Genomic DNA, 24513 nt, shown 5'->3' with positions numbered 1-24513 from the left:
TTAGAAAAGCATGTTTCAATAGATTTTTAAAATTTTTCTTGGAAAAGCTGAAAACAATTTGCAAAGATTGTCTTTAGAAGTTGGTGGAGGGGCAAATAATTAAAAATGAAAAAGGATTGTTTTGATATTTTATATGCTCTCATCCTGTTCCCAAGTTTATTTGGATTGTACTGTCACTATTGAAATTAAATGCTTTGGCTAGATTTTTCCAAGGTTTTACAAATATTTTTTTCATAATTTCCCTTATAAGAGTATACTTTAAATTCTAGTGATTTATCTGAGAGGAAAACTGCTTTCTATCAGCTGCAGTTTTCATCTGCATGGTTTACAAGTTTCATTAAATAGGAACTTCTCCCCTTAGAGAGTCTCAGTCCCTGTCTCTGATGTGCTATCATCCATATTCTCATTTGTCTGGATGAATTCAATTCTTCCTGTTTCATTCAGTTGTCTGAATAGCTTTAGACTTTCAAACACACCTTATAATTAATTTCCCCTCTTTTCTAAACCTCAGTCTTCTTGTCCCACGTCATCTTCTTTGCCTCGACTGCGTCAGAGTTCTGTTCACATGAATAATTCTCCTTTTCCCTGTATTTTCTTCTAGTTTTACATGAAAATATCCCAGAATGAGAATGGAGCAAATTGCAAAGAATTTGTTGAGAGTGGGCTAGACTTGTAGGATTGATCATGAGCCAGGCCAGAGTGGAGGGGGAGATGTCACAAGAAAACCACAATGCAACATTGAAGACCAGCAGAGTGAATGCGTAGACTCTCAATACCTCATGTCCCAAAGTGCTGTAGCTGCTCTGGGGAAAAGGTGTAAAGGGGAAGGTGCTGGTGAGATGACTTCATGACAACAAAGTGGCAGCAAACAAGGCTGATGGTGGGTAGGGCTGTACTGACAGCAGCATTGCCAGTAGATTGTGTGAGGGGAGCGACGCTACTGCTTTTTGCTCAGTGCTTCTTAGACCACCTCTAGAAAGGTGTGTCTGGTCCTGGGTTCTCCAATGCAAGGAAGACATGGATAAATTAGTGCAAGTTTGGCAGTGATGGGACTGGAGCACTTGCACCGTGAGGAGAGGCCAAAGGAGCTCCCTTTGTTTGGCCTGGTGAAGAGATACCAAATTGCATCTTTCCAACAACCACAAGGAGGTTGTTGGGAAGATGCAGCCAGGCTGTTCCCAGTGGTGCATGGTTAGAGGATCAGAGAAGGCAGCCAGAAACTGAAAGAGGAGCAGCTCAGGCCGGGTGCAAGGTAAAAATTTTTCTCTGGGAGGACACTCAAGCAGCAGAGCTAACAGGTACCCCTGGAAGGGTGTGCCATTTTCATCCTTGAGTCCAGAGAGGGGCAAAAAAACTGTGGAAGGATCAGGCAAGTAAGTCCTATGAGGAGTAGCTAAGGGAGCTGAGGGTGTTTAGCCTGCAAAAAACGGGTCTCTACAACTCCCTGAAAGGAGGCTGTAGCCAGTTGCGGTGTTGGCCTCTTCTCCCAGGCAACTAGTGACAGGAGGAGAGGATGTAGTTTCAAAACTCTACCAGGGGTGGATTAGGTTGGACATCAGGAGGAATTTCTTCACAGAAAGGTGATTTAAACGTTGGCATGGGCTGCCCAGGGAGGTAGTGGAGTCACCCTCCCTGGAGGTGTTTAAAGAAAGACTGGATGTGGCACACAGTGCTCTGGTCTGGTTGATATGGTGCTGTTTGGTCAAAGGTTGGACTCGGTGATCCCAGAGGTCTTTTCCAACCTAATTAATTCCGTGATTCCTTTATTATGTTTACAGGACCTGGCAGGACGCAGCCCTTGGCAGCCCAGTCTGGCCTCAGCGCTGACCCCGCTGGGAGTCTGAGGGGGGACTGGAGCCCTCCTGGCGCTGCTTCCAGCCCTTGGCGTTGTGACCCCAGGGTTCTCCCTCAGCACGCCCTGACAGCAGCCCCCTCAGTCCCCGCACAGCCCGGCACAGTCCCTGCACAGCCCCGCGCAACTCCCTCACAGCCCTGCACAGCCCGGCACAGTCCCTCACAGCCCCCTCACAGCCCCGCACAGCCCTGCACAGCCCCGCACAGCCCCCTCACAGCCCCTCACAGTCCCTCACAGCCCCTCACAGCCCCCTCACAGCCCCTCACCGCCCCCTCACAGCCCCCTCACAGCCCCTCACAGCCCCTCACCGCCCCCTCACAGCCCCTCACAGCCCCTCACAGCCCCCTCACAGCCCCTCACAGTCCCCTCACAGCCCCTCACAGCCCCTCACAGCCCCTCACAGTCCCCTCACAGCCCCTCACAGCCCCCTCACAGCCCCTCACAGCCCCCTCACAGCCCCTCACAGTCCTGCACAGCTCCCTCACAGCCCCCTCACAGCCCCTCACAGTCCTGCACAGCCCCCTCACAGTCCCTCACAGCCCCCTCACAGCCCCCTCACAGCCCCCTCACAGTCCCCGCACAGCCCCTCACAGCCCGTCACAGCCCCCTCACAGCCCCTCACAGTTCCTCACAGTTCCTCACAGCCCCCTCACAGCCCCCTCACAGCCCCTCACCGCCCCCTCACAGCCCCTCACAGCCCCCTCACAGCCCCTCACAGCCCCCTCACAGCCCCTCACAGCCCCTCACCGCCCCCTCACAGCCCCCTCACAGCCCCTCACAGCCCCTCACAGCCCCTCACAGCCCCCTCACAGTCCCTCACAGCCCCCTCACAGCCCCCTCACAGCCCCTCACCGCCCCCTCACAGCCCCTCACAGCCCCTCACCGCCCCCTCACAGCCCCCTCACAGCCCCTCACAGCCCCTCACAGTCCCTCACAGCCCCCTCACAGCCCCTCACAGTCCCCTCACAGCCCCTCACAGCCCCTCACAGCCCCTCACAGTCCCCTCACAGCCCCTCACAGCCCCTCACAGCCCCTCACAGTCCTGCACAGCTCCCTCACAGCCCCCTCACAGCCCCTCACAGTCCTGCACAGCCCCCTCACAGTCCCTCACAGCCCCCTCACAGCCCCCTCACAGCCCCCTCACAGTCCCCGCACAGCCCCTCACAGCCCCTCACAGCCCCTCACCGCCCCCTCACAGTCCCCGCACAGCCCCTCACAGCCCGTCACAGCCCCCTCACAGCCCCTCACAGTTCCTCACAGTTCCTCACAGCCCCCTCACAGCCCCTCACAGCCCCTCACAGCCCCTCACAGCCCCCTCACAGTCCCTCACAGCCCCCTCACAGCCCGTCACAGCCCCCTCACAGCCCCCTCACAGCCCCCTCACAGTCCCTCACAGCCCCTCACAGCCCCTCACAGTCCCCGCACAGCCCCCTCACAGCCCCTCACAGCCCCTCACAGCCCCTCACAGTCCCCTCACAGCCCCTCACAGCCCCCTCACAGCCCCTCACAGTCCTGCACAGCTCCCTCACAGCCCCCTCACAGCCCCTCACAGTCCTGCACAGCCCCCTCACAGTCCCTCACAGCCCCCTCACAGCCCCCTCACAGTCCCCGCACAGCCCCTCACAGCCCCTCACAGCCCCTCACCGCCCCCTCACAGTCCCCGCACAGCCCCTCACAGCCCGTCACAGCCCCCTCACAGCCCCTCACAGTTCCTCACAGTTCCTCACAGCCCCCTCACAGCCCCCTCACAGCCCCTCACAGCCCCTCACAGTCCCTCACAGCCCCTCACAGCCCCCTCACAGTCCCTCACAGCCCCCTCACAGCCCGTCACAGCCCCCTCACAGCCCCCTCACAGCCCCCTCACAGTCCCTCACAGCCCCTCACAGCCCCCTGACAGTCCCCGCACAGCCCGGCGCAGCCCCGGGGCCGCCGGCCCGGGGGAGCGGCCTCCGGAGCCGGCAGGGGGACCCCGCGCCTCAGCCCGCGGTGCCGCCGCTGCAGCCTCGGCTTTTAAGGAATAAAATTGACGTGGAATTCAAATGAAATTGATGTGGAACCCAAAGGGTCCCGGCGTGTCAGTTCAAGCCGTGCTCCCTGCCTCAGGGAGTCTGGGGAACGGCGGGGGGCTGCCAGGCCTGCTCGGGGTCTCTGAACGCTGCTGGTCAAGCATTCCAGGAGGGCAAAAGGAGGAGAAAGAAGAACTGAAGACCCGAGCGCAGTGGCCTCACTGGGGACCGTCTTCATAAGACATCCTACGTTTTCCCTCTGCAGTGTATGGCCACTGCAGGTGTTTGTGCTGGGCTTTAGAGTGGGCAGATACAATCAGCACCCCGAAATTCCTCCATGGATGAGTGTCTGGGATGTGACACCCTTGAATCCAGACTTCCACTCACTTTTTGGAAGTGAGAGGAAGCTTAGGAGTGGTAAAACTGATATGAGAAGATAAGTATGTGCCATGGTTCCCGACTCTGTGTTCTAGGATCAAACGGCTGCTTTGCATCACTTTAGGGGGAGCTGGGGTTTGATGTTTCAGTGTGTTACGCTGATCAAGCATTTTTGTGTTTTCACTGATAAAACCTTCTGTGTTCCTGTACTGAGTAGTTTTTACACACTTTCTGCTCTGGGTGCATACATAATATTGAGGGACTTTACCACTGACCCAATTAAAAAAACCAAAATGCCTTCCTAAAAGTCTAATTGAATTTCTATAAAGGCTTAGGTCTGCAAAATAGTTTTCACTTGTGAGCACTTCTAGCCTGCTTTCCTGTGATTTCAAAGATCTTAAGCAATAGCTTTGCCTTTTAAGTATAAGCTCTAACTCTGGTTGAACTAAAGCAGAATAAGGAATTAGATCTTACTGAGGGTTCATGATTTTAAATTATCTTTTCCAATGCGGCCGGACAAAGATGACTGGCCATGTGACCTGTTGTTATCTCTCAGCATAATTCTGCCAGTTTCGACCAATCCAATCAAACCTCAGCTGAGACCCTCTCCAAACAGTAATTGGACAGTGGATCTTGCACAGTATCCCAGGCATAAAAAGAAAAATCTCTGAAGAAAGATCTCAGAGTTTTAAGATCCTCTGTTTCTGGATGTCTGATCTACTAGGAAAAGCTTCTACCTCACAATATGCTCTGTTGCCATAGGCAACTTGAGAAATAGAAGCTATGGCTACTGATAATTCTTTCAAGAAACTATCTAGTGATAAAGGAATAGGCTGCAGAGCATCTTCTTTTCTTTCCTTGGCTTTGTCTTGGCTTTTCTTTCCACTCAGAATCTCTTGCTAGGTGTCATAATTTGTTTTCCACCTCATATTTTGTTAAATAAGTCCCTTTCTATTCCACAGTACAGATGTATTATATGCTGGATCTTTCATATACATTCAAGAAACCTGATTGTTCTGACTCTTTCAACTCAACTTCTTTGTCTCCTTTCCATGCAGCAGCACATCCTGGGAGATGACAAGCTGAAAAGCAGATTTGCAGAAATAGACCTGGTGGTCCTGGTGGACACCAAGCTGAATATAAGTGACAAAGAAAGCTAATGGTATCCTGGGCTGGATTAGGAGGAGTGTTCTTCCCCCCACTCAGCACTGGTGAGGCCATGCTGTGGCACGTAGTGGGTGTCCACTCTTTCATTTGCTTGCCATGTTGATGGAGTCAGTAACTGACTGAAAGCTGCCAAAGAAAGAAATGAAGTAGTGTGTCCAGTTCTGGGCTCCCCAGTACAAGTCACTTAGTAGGAACGATCTCTAACACCTTCCTTATTTAATCAGTCATTCCAAGTGTTGGAATACTGGACAGATTCGTCAGGTCCTTTCTCCATTTTCATCATCACCTGCATAGGTTGAACTCCATAAACTCCACATTGTAAACATGCTTTCTAGAGACTTAATCACCTTTTTCCACTTATTTTCCAATTCTAATATTTTAACTTTAAAAAAATAAGACTTATGTTTCTGGATACAGTAGAGCATTTAACAGTGCAAGGTAAGACCTCTGCTTTTGTGCCATTGTCCCATTTTCACACCTGTAAAAGTTAAATCAAAAGCATGTTTCAGAAGAGGGCAGGCATTATACATGGTGCACGAGCTGTGCACGTAGGTATGGAACTGCAATCTGAGCTATTCTCGACTCATCTTTCCCTTTTTTTCCTAGGTCTATGTCCTTCTGAAATAACAAGCATTGCTTATGAGAAATGGGCGGCTGGCCATAATTTTTATGATTTTTGTGAGGTTTTTTTTTGTTTAAAGAGATTAACAAAAGCAATGGACAAAAGATATGCAGGTCTCAGTATCAAGAACATACCAAGTGCAGGAAAATTTAATCTTGCATATCTGTCGTAAATTTCACGATTATGTGAGGAGGTTTGACAAGTCAATGTCTGTAGGAATACTCTGGATTTCTGGACATCTGTGCAGAATCTCTCCTTGCTAGTGGCAAGCCTTCCCCAGCTTTCCTGGAGTCTGTGAAGCAGCTCTGCACTTGATGCATGTGCACTTCCTGTTGCAAGCCAGCCTGGTGTATCACTTATCTCCTTACACTTTCTCAGCACTCATCCATTTCCCCATCTTTCTCAACTTTCACCAGCTTTCCTGTCTAATTGTAGTTTTTCTCTTGAAAACCTTCTGGTAGTCCATCCTGAAATCAGAAAACATGTCTTGCTTAAATCCTTCCCTGTCCCAGCATTATGGTCCTTCTAGTGCAGAAGATGGAAAACCAGGGAGAGATCAGTTATGAATTATGACAGCTTGGTATTCCAGTGTAGAGAAGTATTTAATATATATACTTGTTTAATTTTGCTTTTTGCCTTCTGAGTTTGGAAAGGAGGACGAAAGAGGATTTGAAACCAACACATAGATGGATTTCTTTAATAGAATTACCGTATTTCTGTGGTTGAATGTAGCTGCCAGTAGCAAATAATTCACTTGAAAGAGGAAAAAGTCCCCTAAGGATATTTGCCATGGGATGCTTTATTAATAACAATCCCCTCAAAAATACCTAGAATATTCTGGAAATGCAACACTCCACTGTTCCATCACTTGTTAACCATAGGGAAATATTCTTTGTTGCAGTAGCACTGACTGGCACTAAGGAATTTTCAGTAAAACTGACTGACTTTCCTCCTCACTAATGATGTGTATGCTGGGAGCAAGTGTACACTCAGCAAGTTTAAAGATGATAAAAAACTTGGAGGGCTGGACTGCAGACAATTGCATGGCCATCCAGAGGGGTCTCAAGAGGCTGAAGAAATGAACAGGAGGAACCTTAAAAAAAAAAAAAAAATCTAAGGAAATCCAAAGTCCTGCACCTTGGGAGGAATAGCCCCATGCACAGGTATAGATTGGGGCAATCCATCGGGAAAGCAGCTGTGCGGAAAAGGACAGGGATGGCCTAGTGGACAAGCTGAAGATGAGGCAGCAGTGCGCCCTCGTGGCAAAGGCGGCCAACAGTGTCTGGGCTGCATCAGGGAAAGCGTTGCCGGCAGGACGAGGCACTTGGTCCTCCCCTCTAATCAGCACTGGTGAGGCACCACCTGGAGGCCTGTGTCCAGGTCTGGGCTTCCCAGTATGCGAAAGATGTGGACATACTGGAGAGAGTCCACTGAAGGACTACAAAGGTGATTAAAGGACTGGAGCACCTCTCATCTGAGCACAGGCAGAGTACACTGGGGCTGCTCAGCCTGGAGAAGAGAAGCCTCAGAGAGATCTCATGAGTGTGTATAAATGCCTGAAGGGAGGGTGCAAAAGAGACTGAGCCAGGCTCTTTTCCGTGGTGCCCAGTGACAGGCCCAAAGGCAACAGGCACAAACTGAAACCCAGGAGGTTCTCTCTGAACACCAGGAAATCCTTTTTAATGTGAAGGGTGTGTGAGCCCTGCACCATGTTGCCCAGATATGCCATGGAGTTTCCTTCCTTGGATATATTCACAAGCTGTCTGGACATGGACCTGGGCAACTTGCTCCAGGTGACCCTGCTCGAGCAGGAGGGTTGAGCTGGACAATCTCCCTAGATCCATTCCAATCTCAACTCTTTGGTGATTCAGTGCTGCTTAATCAGTGAGGAATCTATCACAACTCTAAGCCTGATAACAGAATTTTATGATAGGTCATTGGATACTACTTTGACACATCTTTGCCATTTCCTTGTTAACATTTGCTGAAATTCATAATGTTACACCTAAAAATAAAGGAATGGTGTTTTTGAGTGAAGCTGTTACATGCTGTGGCACGTAGTGGGTGTACACTCTTTCATTTGCTTGCCACGTTGATGGAGTCATTAACTGACTGAAAGCTGCCAAAGACAGAAATTAAGTGTGTGAGGAGATAGCCTGGAAATCTGAATGCATTTGTATGGAGGACAAAAATGCCAGAACATCAGCCATGGCTTTTCCTGTGCCTTGCTACTGTGCTCATTACACCTGCTAGTACAGACGATTAATGTGTTTCAACACATAGAGACAAATTAAGATTTTCCCTGAAGCCCATCTGCTTTTTTCCCCTTAAATCTTTCCCTGCAGGAAGGAATTTGACTTGATTTAAGGGAAAGAATATAGGAGGTAGAGAAATTGAGCAGCTAATAGAAGGAGGTTGGCAGCCTAAAGTAGAGGGATGGCAAGGGAGAAAACAAACAACTTCACCAATTAGGAACAAATTAAGGATGGAAGGGACTTGTCAAAGGATAAACCTAATGCACCATGTTGCCTTTTCCACTAGTTACAGCTGCTGATGTACATATCATACGTATATATATACGAATGAACATATGAAACCTCCAGTTGTGCCATTGTGTCATTGCAGCAATACCTTTTTTTTTAATTTGCTTCCAAGAAATAATTCTGGAAATGTTTCCTCCCTGAGAACACCAAATGTTGGTATTCGCTAACACAATGCTTTAATGGAAGGAGAATAAAAACAGCAACACAGAAAAAGACGTATGTTTTAATCCATCATTAAATAAGTTTGCTAGCAAGTATAAACTCTTACAAAAATTTAAAACATTTAACTTCTAATAACATTTGAATGATATTAACCTGAATGAAAATATTTTGAATGTTAGTGTACTAGCTTAATAAAATGACTCCCAAATAGTTTAGCTAACTCAAAGGGACATGCATTTCTCTCTCACACTTGAAAACGGAGTAAAAATTGAGGTGAAACCTAGCAACTCACAACATCATTTAACTGAAAAGAATATTTGTACCCAGAAGAAACTGTAGAGAATTTATGTCCCTAGACTGCAACTCTGAGCTGAAATTTGTCTTGAGAATATGATGATAATGTCCCTGCTCTTTCTGAAAGTGTCAGATCTACAAACAAAATCAAGACCTCAGATGAATTTTGTCTCAGTTCTGCTGCATTCTTCCTCCTGAAAGATGTCAGTGCTGTTGAAGAATATAAAGTGCAGAGATCATTCAAGATTGGAGAACTGACACATTTTGAGAGAAACAAAGGATCTTTTCTGAAAGATGAAGCTACTTCCTATGGCTGAACATACCAGAGTGTATGAACTGCTCTACCATCAAGATTTGAAGTAAAATTAAGAAAGGGAGAACATAGTCAACTAAAAAGGAACATGACTTATGTAATATTTTTTCATTATCTGCTTGGTCTAATTTTGTATGGTTAGATATAAACACATATGAATGATACCTCACACTATCATTTTCCATCCCTGCATCCACCTGAACAACTATTACAGCTCTCAGTCAGAATACAAAGGAACAAAGTGTGGAGGTACTAACTGTCAGGGCATATTAAGCTTAGATGGTATTTTAAAAAATTAAGATGAATACAAATTATGTTTAAAGCAAGTATTTTCTTTAGATTATTTCTGGTTTCAAATTCCAAACAGGAATTGCACGACTTTTCCCAGAAGGTGGGGAAGTGCCCTGAAGTTCCTCTTTCTAATGTGAAGCTTTACAAAAAAGTTACTGGTACAAAGCCACAGTGGCTCTGCCAAAAGCATTTATAGCTCATGGTTAGGCAGGAGTTTTGAAACTCGATGATCTTTAAGGTCCCTACCAACCCAAGTCATTCTATGATTCCATGGTTCTATGATTCTATTATTCTCTGGGTAATAGCCTACCTCAGGTCGTGTTTGCAGTGATGGTTATGATTCACAGATTGTGGCTTAATTCTTTCTGTTTCTGAGACAATCTGTAACCCATGCAGCTCTGCTTTCTCCATTGACTCTCGGGATTTTACATGGTCACAGTGCATAATAAAAGATACAACAAAAAGGTAGTCATGCAGACAGGCAGAGCATCATATTTACTACCATTCTGGACCAAAAATGAAAGCAGAGAACACTGGGCAGTAGGTTTCAGGCATCACACAAAAGGGTTGCATGTTGTTCTGTAGGGCATCTGGGGAGGATTCTTGTTCTGGCAGAACCTCTAAAAACATAGGACCTCATGCCTTGCTGTGTGCAGAGGTGGCTCCCAGTCAGCAGTCTGGCTGATGGCCTCAGTTTCAAGCTGGATAGCTTCTAGACTGCTAGACTGACACCTAAAATAGATGAATATGTGATTTACAGAAATGCGATAAATAGGAGCTGAAAAAGACTTGATAGTAAATATCCAGTTATTTTAGAATTTGAAAAAAAGAACAAGGTAGGGCTCAGGACCCTTGGTTATGTAGGGAAACAGGACTGACTGAGAAATGGATTTCCTTCTTGCTACAAGGAAGAATAGATTCTGATGTCAGCATGATTCAGTGCCGAATAAACCCTGAACTGCTGAGAACTAGTCTTGGAATAAAATAGAGAAATGAAATTCCAGGATCAAAATCTGTTCCCAGTACAAAATGATTCTTTCACCCCAGTGTGTGGGTAGCTTGTGGTGGAGCACTGTCTTGACTGTTCAACTCTGTGGTGACAGAGATCCTTCCAGGCACTTCATGTAAGTTCATTTCATCCCTCCCCCAGCTCCACCTTCCTTTTAAGTAGTGATGGGCAAGAAGGATTAATGTAGTTCAATGATTTTAGGAGCCAAATCTACCCCAAACCTGGAAAAAAAGGATGAAACCACAGGAAAAGATGGTAAGCTGGTGCCATGGCAGTCTCACAGAGCACAAAAAAGAGGGAGAAGTGGATTCCAGGATGAGAAAGAAAGATGCTTTGACTTCCTGCAGGATGGACTAAGTTGTTACAGGAACTAAATTGCCCTGGGAAGTTTAGCTTAAGTCCAACCTGAAACCTAACTTTCTGTCAGCAGCTGGAGAGTAGGTAAAGAGATGATTACAAAGGGTAAAGCCTGTGAGCTGAGGTATGGTAGAGCTGAATGACAAGTAGTAACTTACTCTGGTTGGTAGACAAGATATTTCTGTTCTTCTTTAATATCACAAAACCCAGAAGAAGTGCAGAAATGATCAGTACAACCACAGCTATAAGTGGGCCAAAGAAATTTATCTTTGCTTGCTCCATTTCTTTCTCATGTATCTCTGAATAAGAAAACAGAGAAGATACACACAGGAAAGATTTAATTTGGTGACAATTACTTTGAACACTCTATCCCAAAGTTACATGAATTAGAAGTTTAGGTTAAGGCCCTCAGCGTCCTTTGCTTTTACAGTGCTTTAATAGTGTCAGTAAATCACTATCCACATTGTTTTATTTTCACTTCCAATAACTAGTGAAACTACCTGGTCTTAATGGTCACTTCAACAGCAGTTAAAGCCAAGCACTCTTTCTGAGGTTTGGGTAACGTGAAGGATCAGCAATTTAATTCATACAAGAGCCTACAAGGCAGCTACTGTGCTAATGCTGCTCTGTACTACCATGCAAGTTTGAAAAACCTGGAACATGTAACTACTTGGTATGTGTTGGAAATGATGGTCAAAGCCCAATGAAATGCTGTAAGGGATGTGAAAGTCGCAGGGAATTCAAAGGACTTCCCCTCTATTTCTGTTTTTTGTGTTTTTGAGGTTTTGGTTGGCAGGATTAGCAGCTGATACAGCTTCAGTTATTGCCAAACAAAGCTTATGTTTATGTGGAGTTTCTGTTTTCTTACTCATTATCACTGCTTGTCAGGTATCTATTTTCATAAAGCCAGGGAGCAGAGAAGAATTGAAGAGGGAAGAGGAGGATACAGCATTATGGCTAATACAGCCATTTCAACACTCATGAGCAATGTGCAGAGCTGAACAAATATAAGAAGATTTCTGGATTGTATTTTAATTGTATTTAAAAGTCATAGAGTGCAAAGACATTAGAGGCAGTTTGCCATATCTGACATTGATAACTTAACCCTTTAGCTAAATTTGTATTAAGGAAACTGCACTGTGGAACTTTTTCAGAACAAGTGGCAAATTTCTTCTACATCTGCAGTAGTAAGGTGCATGCTTATACTACCCTGGTAGGCTTTCCTGCAATGCTACCATTCCCTCTTGGCTTCTTTTTCCTGTTAATTGAAGCACAGCTCTCCATCTTCAGCATTGTCTAAAAGAGACATGCGCAAGGCAAATTAACTTATGACCAAAGTGGGAATTGTCTTTATTTTGATGTTCTTATGCCATAGCTTACAAACAAAAACATGTCAAAAGAAGTTTTCCTGGTCCAGAAGATAAATAAAATACTGCTTTAGTTTAAAGAAAGGATCAGCCATGTGGAACCTTGAGATAATCCGGCAGTAAAGTCATAATGGAACTCATGTCCCCAGCTTCTTCTTGCAAGAGGTGTCTGAAAAAAGACACAGTCTCAGAGAATAAAAATCCCCACATAGTCATTTTGGAATGTTCACTTCATTCTGCCAAACATTACAAAAACCACCAGGAAGGCTTCTAATACTAGTCCAAGTTTCATGGTCTTTATGCTTAAACTCAGCACAGTCTATTTGGAAGTTCGTGAATTAAATATGGTCCAAGGGACTCTTCTGTTTAGCATTTTGCCTCTTTCTATGGAATGATTAAGAATAGCAGCTCAAGCACTTTAAACCTGCAAAAGACCTCTTTTTTACTATCAGGGTAGTCAAACTCTGGAACAGTTTGCTGAGAGAGGTTGTGGAGTCTTTATCCTGGGAGGCGTTTAAAATTCAACTGCGCTACCTATTGACCCTACTTTGAGCAGAGTGATTGAACTAGATCATCTCCAGATACATCTTCCAACCTCAACAGTTCTCTGATTCTGTGAAGGGACAACCTCTCCTAACAGCTGTCTCCTCCAGAGACTGGTTGCTGCCTGATCCAGACTCCTAGGTTGCTTTGTTGCTACTGCAGCATCTTCTGGGGAGGGCATCAGTAGGGCCGTGTTCTGGATTGTGTAGCAATTCCTTCTCTGTGCCCTCTCCTTGTTGTAAGGAGATTCCCCATGTGGAAAAGAGAGGAAGTTCAGTGGTGAACATGATGGAGAACATACAACCCTCGTAACCAACTTCTACTACTACCTTGAGTTTATTCTCTGCCTTGACCGTGCTGCTCTCTGTGATCAGCTGTGCGGCAGTACATCCTGCTTCTACCCATGCAGAAATGGGAATGGGAGAATGGAGACTCACCTATGCCTAGTGGGACAGAGACAAGGCTTCCCAGCTTCTCCCTAAGGTGAAGCAAGCAGCTGATATTAGTGCGGCTCTTTGTAGGAACTGGGATATTCAGCTTGCTGGTAACGTTGTACAGCTTTGTCACAGCATCCTGTGAGACATCCATGTGAGCCATAGTGCTGTGTGTTATGTTCTCGTGTGCAATCAGCCAAGTCATCTCCTTGGGCTCTGGATAACCTCCACTGGAAGAACAGGAAAGATTCAAGTATCCGTTGGGCTTTAGTTCCCTGGAGTGCAGTTCTTCTATCTCAGGTTGACTATAGTTGGCTGAAATAGACCAAAGACAAAGCATCATTAGCCAGCCACATCACATTTGTGACAATCCCCGCCAAAGATTTACAGGCAGAAACAAATCTAAATAGTTTTCTTCAGGAAGACAATGGGCATTCCAAGAAGGGATTTTTATGGCATTTTTTTGGTGTATATGTAGACTTGCTGATTCTTGTCTTCAGGGTGTTTCAAGGATGCAAGTCTGACCAGCCAGACAACGGGCCTCTGTCTCTCCCACCTCTCTAGGACTCATTAATAATGAAACCTGGCCTGGTTACAGATAAGGGCTTAAGCAGAAGATGGGAAGGGACCACGGTGCTCCCTACCTTTGGCCTCCTGAATGGGTAAGGGGAAAACCACAAATTTCTAACTGTGAAATGTAAAGAAAGAAATCATCTGAGAGAATTCAGATGGGATAAATTCAAAGTGAAGTGCTGTCTTAAGTAGAAATATCCCTAAGTATTGTAAGTAAACATTTTGCAGCATATAATTCATCATCACTTTGTAGTAGGGTTCCCTTAGCTTAGCTTTTTTAATGGAAATGACTATAGCATAAGGTTTTTTTATTTTGTGTCACTTGGGTACTTACCACAATCAATGAAAAACACACCTGTTGCTTTAAAAAGCCAAGTTTTCCAGGCAAGAAATAGTAAAACAGGATTGGGAAGAACTATTTAAACATAAAATATGAATGACAAATGGCCGCTTTTAACCAATACTCTCTCTTAAATAGTCTAGATATTCTTGACCAGGATTTGTTTGGTTAGAGGTTCATAGTAAAAATAGCTGACTATAATGGAAAAGGAGAAAGAGAGAATGTAGAAATAATAGTGACTACAAGTTGGCATACAGCAAGCTAAAACAAAAACCCCAACAACTTCCCAAAAAAATCAGAAACAAATCCCAAGAAATAGATTGAAGATTTAATTGAAAATGCTTCATTATTTTAGGGCCAATACGACTAAAGCAAATATGGAGAAATATTGGAGAAGGGAAAAAGGGTTCTTAGAAAAATATGAGTCTTAAGAGGGTCTCACTCTTCTGCACACACACTCAGTGCGCTGGATCCAGGATCTAATCCTTGCCCTAGAGAATTCTTAATATGGATGAATGAAGAAACATGATGTTGCTTTTATTTTCTCTATCCTAGCACACAATGAATAGGATTTAGCTTAGTCACTTAAATCCCCCCAAGAGAGTCCATGGATATGAATTCAAAATGGAAAAAGCCCCCCTTTTTTATACCCCAAAATTTAGTCAAGTTGTCCCTCTGGAAAGCTCAAGCTTCCTTTCTCCTCAAGGTCTGACTTGCTTAGCTGACTGCTGTCAGACTTCTGATCTGGAGTATTTATTCTCTCCTTGGTATTTTATAGGAATGGCAGGAATGTAATCCATGACTATGAAATTTGCCACAACATCCAAGTGATTTAAGGGCTTCAATTTTACTGACAGTGAGCAAGTGGAAATAGTGGCATATACCCTGCACTTCTCTTTTATAGCTTCTGGAACCTCAATTTACTGGAAAGTGATGTTGGCTGCATGCAGGGTGTGGGCTACATATATGAGTTTTGTGTTTGTTAACAGAAAAACACATTTCGGGAAGTCTTTTGTATATAAAACATCTTCCAAAAAAGCTTTGGTATTAGATTAAATACCTCAAGAGACAGCAGATCCATCAAGACTTTAATATTTTTCTCAATGGCTTAATCACTTTGCTTCTGTTCTATTTTCTTTAGTGACCATTTGCCTTACTTCCTTCCAGACACTGACTGTCACTGAATGAATTAATTAGCCTTCAAATTTTTTTTTTTTTAATATCTAGTATTTTACATGTATTTCAGATTCCCACATTCTGGAAACAAAACTCTTCTCATTATTCTGTGTTGTGAGGTAATCAGATTGTTGTTTTAATGTTTCTAGTTGGACTGTGTTTTTTCCAGCCTTCGGATAACTCTACTAGAGCTTTTTCCACACTTTCCAGTTTTTCAACATCCCCTTTAAAATGAGCAACTGTAAGTCTCTCTTGTGACATCATTTCAGTCTCAACACTTTGAGTAGTGCATATTTTGAAACAGTTTCCCTAGTCTCAACTTCTTCCCTTATTGATCTATCTAGAGGAAGCACTGTAGACAAGCCACAACAGCAGATTTTCCAGTTAAGCTGCTTGTCCCCATGGTCCCTACCTTGCATTTTTAAGAGCCAAAGTTTTCCACTGTGAAACCTTTCCTTTTTTTCCGGAGAAGGATCTGAGTCCGTTGTTATTATATAAGTCATCGTGGCTGTATGAAATACATCTAAGCTACATATACAATCCTAGAATCTCTTGAGTTGGAAGGCACTGACAAAAATCATCAAGTCCAACCCCTGGCCCCGCACAGGACACCCCAAGAGTCACACCATGTGCCGCAGAGTGTTGTCTAAACCCTTCTTGAACTCTGTCAGGCTTGGTGCTGTGACCACTTCCCTGGGGAACCTGTCAGCACCTGACCACCCACCCCCTGGGTGAAGAACCTTTTCCTGATATCCAACCTAAACCTCCCCTGACACAGCTTCATGCTATCTATATATTGTACTAATGCAATACATAAAAATAATATGTTTAAATTGTATTCAATGGTACTGCAGTATTTCTGAATGGGCTCAGCTACCAAGTGATGTAGATAGCTTTGTGTGACAGCCCTGTCATTCCTGTACAGCACTCAGTCTTTCTTATGCCCATTTTAAGTGTGACATGCCAAACTACAAAAATCCCTCCATGTATGATATGAGATTCTAATTAAGAAGCAGCATGTAAGCACAGGTACATTTCAATATTTGTGTTTTTCATCTAACTATTTTGAAGGGTTGGGTTTTTTGGTTTTTTTTTGAATATAGTTTTATACTGTTCCTTCCTTTGGGAGTTTATTGAACACAGAGTAATTTGGAAGGAAGACACCAGCACATGGTTAAAATAGTCTTCCTAAGCTAAACCTTAAAAGGTGTAGGACACTTTTAGTCCTAAGTGTGAGACATCTGTAACATGTTGCTGAGATGTTGGCTAAGCTGATAACTGATTCAACTGTTTGAATTAACTGAGAGTTGATGCAACATATCTTCTTAAAATGGGGGCCTTCAGATTGAGTGCACATTATGAGTTTCTGAGTTCCAAAACTTCACTGAAAATGCTTTTCCAGTAGATCTTGGGAGAATCAAAATTAACAATCTAGGTTTTTTATCTGTGGATCAAGGAAACACTGGCTAGTAGTACAAAGCTAAATACGGTCAATTGTCCTGGTACTCTGTTTTTGGCTGCTGTCATGCTTGGCCTGTTCTCTTTTAAAGCAGTATGCTGAAGCCTGAAAACACCAGTGCAAGTTAGAAGCTGTTATTATTAATGACTAGCACTAGGACAGTGGAAGACAGAACACAGGCATATGGATAAAGGTTACTAACAGAATAGTTTAAAATAGAGAAACATTAGGATTATATATTAGGTATCACTAAAAAGATTAGAAAATGTGAAGAAAAGATTGGTGCTTCACTTCCATTTCCCTGTTAAAAGATTTACTGCCTTTTGCTCTGATTACAGAAAATTCTTTGATGCAAAACATCAGGTTGAATCTCATCAATGTATGTATGCATTTTTTCTTCAGAGATATTTTCTGCCTTCCTTTAACTGAACATACAAATTTCTGCTCCTCCATGTGAGCTGGTATTTTCTTTATTTTCCCTGTGATTTATATGATCATAAAACAGCTGGGTGTTTGCAGAGATCTTGCTATGTTTCAATTCTAATTTGCCACCAATGTTGATAACTACTGCTACTTTTGATAGAAGGTAGCTTGTCAGATGCAAACAGACAAGCTTATTTTCCAGAGTCCTAAAAGCCATAAAACTTGCAGGAGGCAAGTCTCTTATCCATCTTTAGAAATTCTGCTCCAGAGCAAGTACATTTTCAGGGGCTTGGAGACAGGAGCCATCTTTCTGGACTGAACAAAATCACAGCGAATCCCACAGACCAAATGGCGATTGGAAGAGATTACTTACCAATGATGTGCAGTGAGCACTCAGATTGGTGTATGACCTCTGTTGATTGTTCAGTTACTTTTTGCATAATAATACACTGATAGCGTCCCTCGTCCTCAACTCCTGCATTGAACAACTGCAAGGTCCATTTGCCCATGTCCAGCTTGGTGCGGTTTATATATTCAGGACTAAGGTTCTCATGCTTTTCTTGGCCATAATATACTTCGTGTACCACTTTATTAGTGTCTTTTTGCCAAAAAATTATTAAATTCTTTATGTCAATTTTCTGAGGGTTTGGAAAATAGCAGGATAGGTGTACGGTGTGATGGAGAAATGCCTTCACCGGATGCACACTGGCAGCAATACCTTAGACAGAGAGAGAGAAAGAGAAATTAAGATTTCCACCAGCTACAAAAGAACACCAAGTTGCACTCAGAGATCCAACACTTAACAACAGTGGAAATAAAACCACCAGTATTTTGACACAAGTTCTCCCACTAGGTATGACAGGACACATAGTTGTTCAAACTGACTTAGTCTTGTGGAGTTCAGGTCATAAAACTGTTTCTTGTTTTTCTTCCTATATTTTACTTTCCTACTTAGAAGGCCTACCACACAGAGATCATGAGCATCTATATTTTAGAAGACTTATCTGCAGGCCAAAGATACAAACAATTCTTGTTTGCAGCATCCTGAGTGTAATGAGATTCTGCCACAAAAGAGATAGTTGTACAATTTCTGTTTAAAAAGTTGAGTTAATCCTCCTAAGAAAATAACACAGTATTAAAGTTTTGAAGAAACTGTACACATTGTGTGGTAAATGTGAGTGTCTAGGGAATGCAGGACCAGAAGGTCAGAAGCAGGTGAACACTTTCAGTGTCAATGAAGAATTAATCTAAAGTTTAATGACAAATTAAATGTCAGATTTAACTGTTTTGTAATTAATCTAGAATTTAATGACAGAGTAAATGTCAGATTTAACTGTTCTCTTGCTGATCTTGTTAGCAGAAATGGTCAATAAACACAATTATGCCTTCATGCAAAGAAAGGATGAACTGCACTACACAAGGGATGATTTTTCTCCTGCTTTCACCCATGCATGTGTCCATTATTATGAGTGGTGATCTGGGAGGTCTGTCTTTTCTTGGAATAAGAAGTGCAGCCCTCTGTCCCAGAAGATACAAACATCTTTGCTGTGTTCAAAAGGAGAAGATTTACAGTCTCTCTCCTGGTGCAAAGTTTTGACTGTTCTTCCAGAGCACCAGACTGCAAAATGATCTCTGCGGGTGCCTCAAACTCCAGTTGTCCCATAACAAACTGCCAGTTTTCAGTTTAGTACTGCTCTTCTCTATAATACACACAGGTGATACACACACATTTTAAAGACAGATTTAAATTGAGAATTTAAGAGCATCATAAAATAAGTGCAATATAAAGATATAAAGTTGAAGAGAGAAAGTACTTACTATATATATTTTATAGAGTCCCTGCACACAATTTAAATACATGTCACATAGGCTGTATGACCTTGATTGTGCAATGGAAGTGATTAATTACTACTAATGAATGAGCTTCTTAGTAGAAGCTCATGAGAAAGTATCACATAGCTGGACACAAACAATCAAAACAGTTTTAACAATTAAAAATGTGCCTTTTACCTGGGAGGAGTATCATAGCACAAAGGAAGAACATGCAGACCTCCATGACACTGTAAGAAGGAGGAAAGAAAGAAATATGTTAGAGGTTGAAAACACTCCAGTACTCCCAAAGAAGTGGTAAAACAAGAAGTTTTAGCGAGAAAGAGTATTGCGAAAGTTAATCTCACCTTTTTCCATAGACTGGTGCAAGGACTTCTACGTGTTTCCCAGCCTTTAGCAACCACAACTAGCATGCCATGGCAGATCTCTGGTTTACAGAGAAGTTGATGTGGTGCAAAATTACTGCGAACTGTGTATGCCATGGGAGGAACACAGAGTCTCTGGGGTCCAAAGGGCAAGACAAGTACCCAAAACGCCTAGAGCAGAGGAAAGAGGAATGGGGAGCATGCTTGGCCTGGCAGTGTGGGGAAGAAGATGAAGAATTGAAAGTAGAGGGGGAGGAGAGTGTGACGCAGAAGGAGGAGGTGGGGGAGACGGCTCAGTGATGTCAGCTACCAGAAGCAATGAAGTGTGTGACCTTCAGTTTTGTGACAGGAACCTATCCTTAACAACAGCAAAGGATAAGGTAGAAAGTCCTTTATGATTTAAAGAGCAGAGGCTAAACAACACATAGTTAGTGGTCAAGAAAAATATAGTTTCTCTTCAGAAAACAACAAAAAAAACCCCTATGTCTTCTCATAAGCAAAACGCCTCTCTGGCTGCTTGGGTTCATGTGGTATAAGGGTCCATAGTCCTGGTAAGCAGCCAAACGTCATTCCTGTGCACCCTGAGAGCGGCACCTGCGTCTGACTGCTCTGCATTTACTGCTTTGCATTTAGCAGCACCTTTGTGGTTTTTGTGTGCCTTTTCCATATATTTAGGAGAAGCCTCTGTACCACCCTTGCCAAGGTCCTTTGCTCTCCTCCTTTAAACAGCTCCAAAGAAACCTCTTTTGCAGGAGCAGATGTTAGGCTCTCCAGCTCTCATACTTAAAACCAGTGAGATGCTGTCTGCTGTACTCACTGGTAGTACACTTTCCTGATGGATGGTTTCCCACTTTTTGTTATGTTTTATTTTAGGCTAGTACACTTGGGTCTTTACCTTTACCCCAGGTCTCTGGTCTCCTGTTTAATACAGAATTCCACTCAGTCCACTGACATGTTTTGTGAGTGAACTGTAATGTACAATAATATTTTTTCCAACTTCATCCTGCCTTCTCTTAGGAAAGGGGAGAAAGAAGTCCACGTGGCTTGGAGGATATAGATAATTTTCTTTTGATCCACCTGTCACAGCAGAAGAGCAGGAAGGGGAGGCAGGGCTCATGCAGAATCTGTTGTCATAGATGGAGGTCATTCTTTTTGTGCTGCAGCCACCCAACTGCATGGTAAACTTTTATCAAGGGGTTTTCCTCCCAGGCTGGGCCTCACTGAACTAAACCAGACAACTGACTGCCTAAGTGCCTGTGCCAAGCCACTGAAAACTACAGAAACTACTTTTCAGCAGTCACATTTCCATCCTATAAATAAGAATTTTGGCTTTCAGTCAAGTGAAAAATAAAGGATAGGTCTATTTTTTTGGATTCCATGCAGGTGTGTAAGAGGAGAAACTAAAGCAATTTAGCAACTACTGACATAAATGGAGAGAGTGTACTGCTATAGCTAGGCATGTTTTGCAATGACTGTCTCACAGAAGCAAAAACCAAAACCAGAACTTAAAATGAGAGTGAGAGAGAAAAAACCCAAGCAAGAATACCAAATAAAACTGCTTGCCTTTCTTTATGGTTTGGATTTGGAGCTGTGAGGACAGAAGTGTTCAAATTCTGACACGTTTTCCCGGCTGCCGTCTTCCAGGACAAGGCGTTTTGCTGGGGATGCTGGCATGAGGAAGGATCCCGTGAGTCTGCAGAGGGGTATACCCCCACCTTCCCTGTGGAGGGGAATTGCTTGTCACTGAGTGTGAGTGTGACAAGCTGCTTCTTTCATGCAAGCTGCTTTATAGAGAATTGCTGAATCATTAATTGGGCCGCTACAACTTCAGTGCTGCGAGCAGCTTTTCTTCCCCTTTTTTATAAAATGCCTTTAACCAGCAAATGCAAATCCTTGGAGCCAGTGTCCAGAAGACTGAAGAGAGGAAGGGGAATTACACAGTATCACTGTGCGCTACTTACACCATTCCTTTGGCATATTCAATACAGATTTTTTTGTTCAATTCTCTCTTATATCTGCAGGCCATTGAAATTCTTGGGTCCCAGAACTGACCAGCAGTCAAAGTGGGCTGGGTAAGGGAGGAAAGATAGACATTGTGGGTCTCTGTGTGGATGTGCAGTTTTGCTGTTCACAGGCTGAGTGTATCCATCTGTGGAAGTGGCACTTTTTCACAGTGCCAGTGATAACTGATGAGATGGGAGTGGTTTGAAGACCCAGGGCTTTAAAATTATCTCTGACATCCAGAATAATGTGAGGTCGGTCCATGGAGAGGTAAACATTTTCCCTTGCTAAATAAAGCTAGCATATATGGTGTATCCTTTTTCCTCTTTTGGAGCTTTTTCAGCCATTCCTGAAGGTGTCTCCATGACTCACAATTACAAATCAGGTGTGGATGTCAGAGATGAAAATGGAGCAGTATATTAATTGAAATTATGTCAGTACGCAGTCAGGAGTCCCACTCAATCCTTTATTTACTATCTCTGCAGTGCAATCACTGAAAGGAGAAGAAACCATATGAGGACATGCACTTTACAGGCCTGATTCATGACGGCTTCGGTTTGGCCCAAACCAGTCTGAGAAAACTCATGAGGCAGTTCCCACTTGGCTCAGTACAGGGGGATTCCTGCCCTGACTCATAAAATCATAGAATGTTAGGAGTTGGAAGGAACCTCAGAGATCACCTAGTCCCAGTGCCCCCTGACATGGGCAGGAACATCTCCCACTGGGCCGGGTTGTTCCAAGCCCATCCAATCTGGCTTTGAACACTGCCATGGTTGAGACAGACACAACTTCTCTGGGCAACATATTCCAGTGCCTCACCACCCTCACAGTAAAGAATTTCATCCTAATATCCAGCCTAAATTTCTCCCCTTGCAATTTGTACGCATTCCTTCTTTTCCTATCACAACAGTTCCTGATGAAGGATCCCTCTCTCTTTCCTGCAGCCCCCTTCAGATACCAGAAGGTTGCTATGGGAGGGGCTCCAGTCCTCTTACCAACTTAGTGGCCTTCCTCTGGACTTGCTCCTAGAGTTCCTTGTCCTTCTTATGTTGGGGGCACCAGAACTGTATGCAGTACTCCAGGTGGGGTTTCACAAGAGAAGAGGAGAGTAGAGGGGGAGAATCACCTCCTTCAGTCTGCTGGCCATGCTGCTTTAGATACAGCCCAGGGTAGGGTTGGCTTTCTGGACTGTGAGTGCACACTTCCTGCTCATGTTGAGTTTTTCATCAACCATCATGCCCAAGTCCTTCTCCACAGGGCTGCTCTTAATCACTTCTCTGCCCAACCTATTGGTGTCCCTGGGATTGCCACAACCCAGGTGTAGGACCTTGCCCTTTGCTTTGTTGAACTTCATGATGTTTGCACTGACCCACCTCTCAAGCATGTCAAGATCCCTCTGGATGGCAAAAACTCTGACATCAATGTTTGGGAAAAAGAGGCAACTTCATTCCCTTTACTTTTGAGGGCAATTGCCAGAAAGCCCGGTGTGACTTATTTTGGGATTGGCTTTCTGTCTCATGTTCCTCCCAATCCAGCATGTGAAAACAGCATGTAAAACCCCAATAGGCACAGCGAAGCATGAAGGTCTTGGAGGAAACAAGAGCTTTGTATCAGGTACGCTTGCCTGCGTTTTCATTTACTCTCTTTTTTGCTGTTTTCAGTTTTGGATATAGTCACTATCATTTGAAAGACACTGTCACATCTGTGCTCTTTGACTCCTAAGTTCCTTCATTACCCTTAAGTTCTTTCCAAAATATTCTTTTCTTGCATATTCTCACAGGTAATTAGCTTGTTTTCTTACAACAGGTACACATATTCTATGGGAAGACTCTCCTGCCCCATGTTGAACTCAAAACAAAACTAAACACTGAACTAGTAAATTACTCTTTTTATTTTTCTAGCATGGGGAATTTTTCTGAAATTTCCACCCTATGCAACACCAAGCAGCTCCATGAGCAGTGCTGTGAGCCTCCTGGAGGCAGGACATCTGTGACAAAGACTTTCCACTGCTGACTTGGAAGCTATCTCTCGGGCTTGTAAATTAAATGATCCTAAAAATGCATTTACCAGCCTTCTCCCATGTTGTAAATACAGGTTGATTTGCACAAGTTTAATGGAAGGAAATCACACATTAAGAAAATTTCCTTAACGTGGCAAGTTCAGAGGATTCTATGATGCCCTCCACCCTAATAGTAAGCCATACAACCGTATAACTATCCAACAAGGAACATATTTTAAAAACACACATTACTCAGGCAACTTGTGTTTCCTATGTGCTTCCCCAGTCAGAAAAGTGTCACTGTTTTAATCAATTGCAAAACTTTTCTATTGTTCATTCTTTTTATAACAATATTTTACTGCAAGTTACATTTAAAATTCTGGGCTTCTGTTTAATTATTTTGTTATTACATGAAGAAAACCCAAGCATCTGCCTTCCTAATTTTTTATTTCTCAATGCATTTTATATCCTTCCCACTCTGCACATCATTTTATTATATCTAAATCTTCAGGAGAACCATGACTTTCGCTATGATTCTGGGATCATTTTGCTCTAACATATAGAAACTCCTCTTTTAATAATAAGTAAAAAACACCAATTATTTAAATAATACCTTTGGTCCAGAGATCATGGAGCATTCCACTGCCTCTGCAAGCAGAATCCTTCATCCACAACTAGGGGCAGGTATCTCTGAAAGAGAGCACAGCAGCTGCCTAAAGATACAGAGTCCCACCGCACAAATCATAGGATACAAACGTGTTCTCCCTGCAAGTGAAACTGCGGGGGAAATTCAGAGGGGAAGAACGTCATCAAACCAGAATTAGATACTCGTTTGGATTAGCTGTGGTGTTTGAGTTCCACCTAAAGGACAGGTCAGGCTGACATATTTTTCCACACTTTAAGCCAGGCCTGGCCACAGAATTGGCAAGTTGGTTGAACCACTTCTGCATCACAGGCACCATAGGTGACGTCTGTCCTCCTTTCCCAGCCCTTGGACTTGCATCAA

General features: G+C 43.7%; 1 protein-coding gene across 2 annotated transcripts; it reads right to left on the bottom strand.

Annotated features, from left to right (window-relative positions):
* Positions 1-8644: 8644 nt before the first annotated feature.
* Positions 8645-24239, bottom strand: CD86 (CD86 molecule). 2 transcript variants are annotated; one of them, XM_032098690.1, is made up of 6 exons: positions 24121-24239; positions 19323-19372; positions 17686-18030; positions 13345-13656; positions 11156-11296; positions 8645-10363 (listed from the first exon to the last, which is right to left on the bottom strand). In XM_032098690.1, exons 2-6 carry the CDS (start codon positions 19366-19368, stop codon positions 10344-10346), a joined length of 864 nt encoding a protein of 287 aa, XP_031954581.1. In that variant the 5' UTR covers positions 19369-19372; positions 24121-24239; the 3' UTR covers positions 8645-10343. The 2 variants fall into 2 exon arrangements, with proteins under 2 accessions (XP_031954581.1, XP_031954580.1); XM_032098689.1 differs by lacking the exon at positions 24121-24239 and adding an exon at positions 19490-19726.
* Positions 24240-24513: the final 274 nt, after the last annotated feature.

The sequence above is a fragment of the Corvus moneduloides genome, chromosome 2, assembly GCF_009650955.1.
Source record: "Corvus moneduloides isolate bCorMon1 chromosome 2, bCorMon1.pri, whole genome shotgun sequence".
Taxonomy (NCBI): Eukaryota; Metazoa; Chordata; class Aves; order Passeriformes; family Corvidae; genus Corvus; species Corvus moneduloides.
Note: the sequence above shows the minus strand (reverse complement) of the source record. Positions and strands in the feature narration are given on the sequence as shown.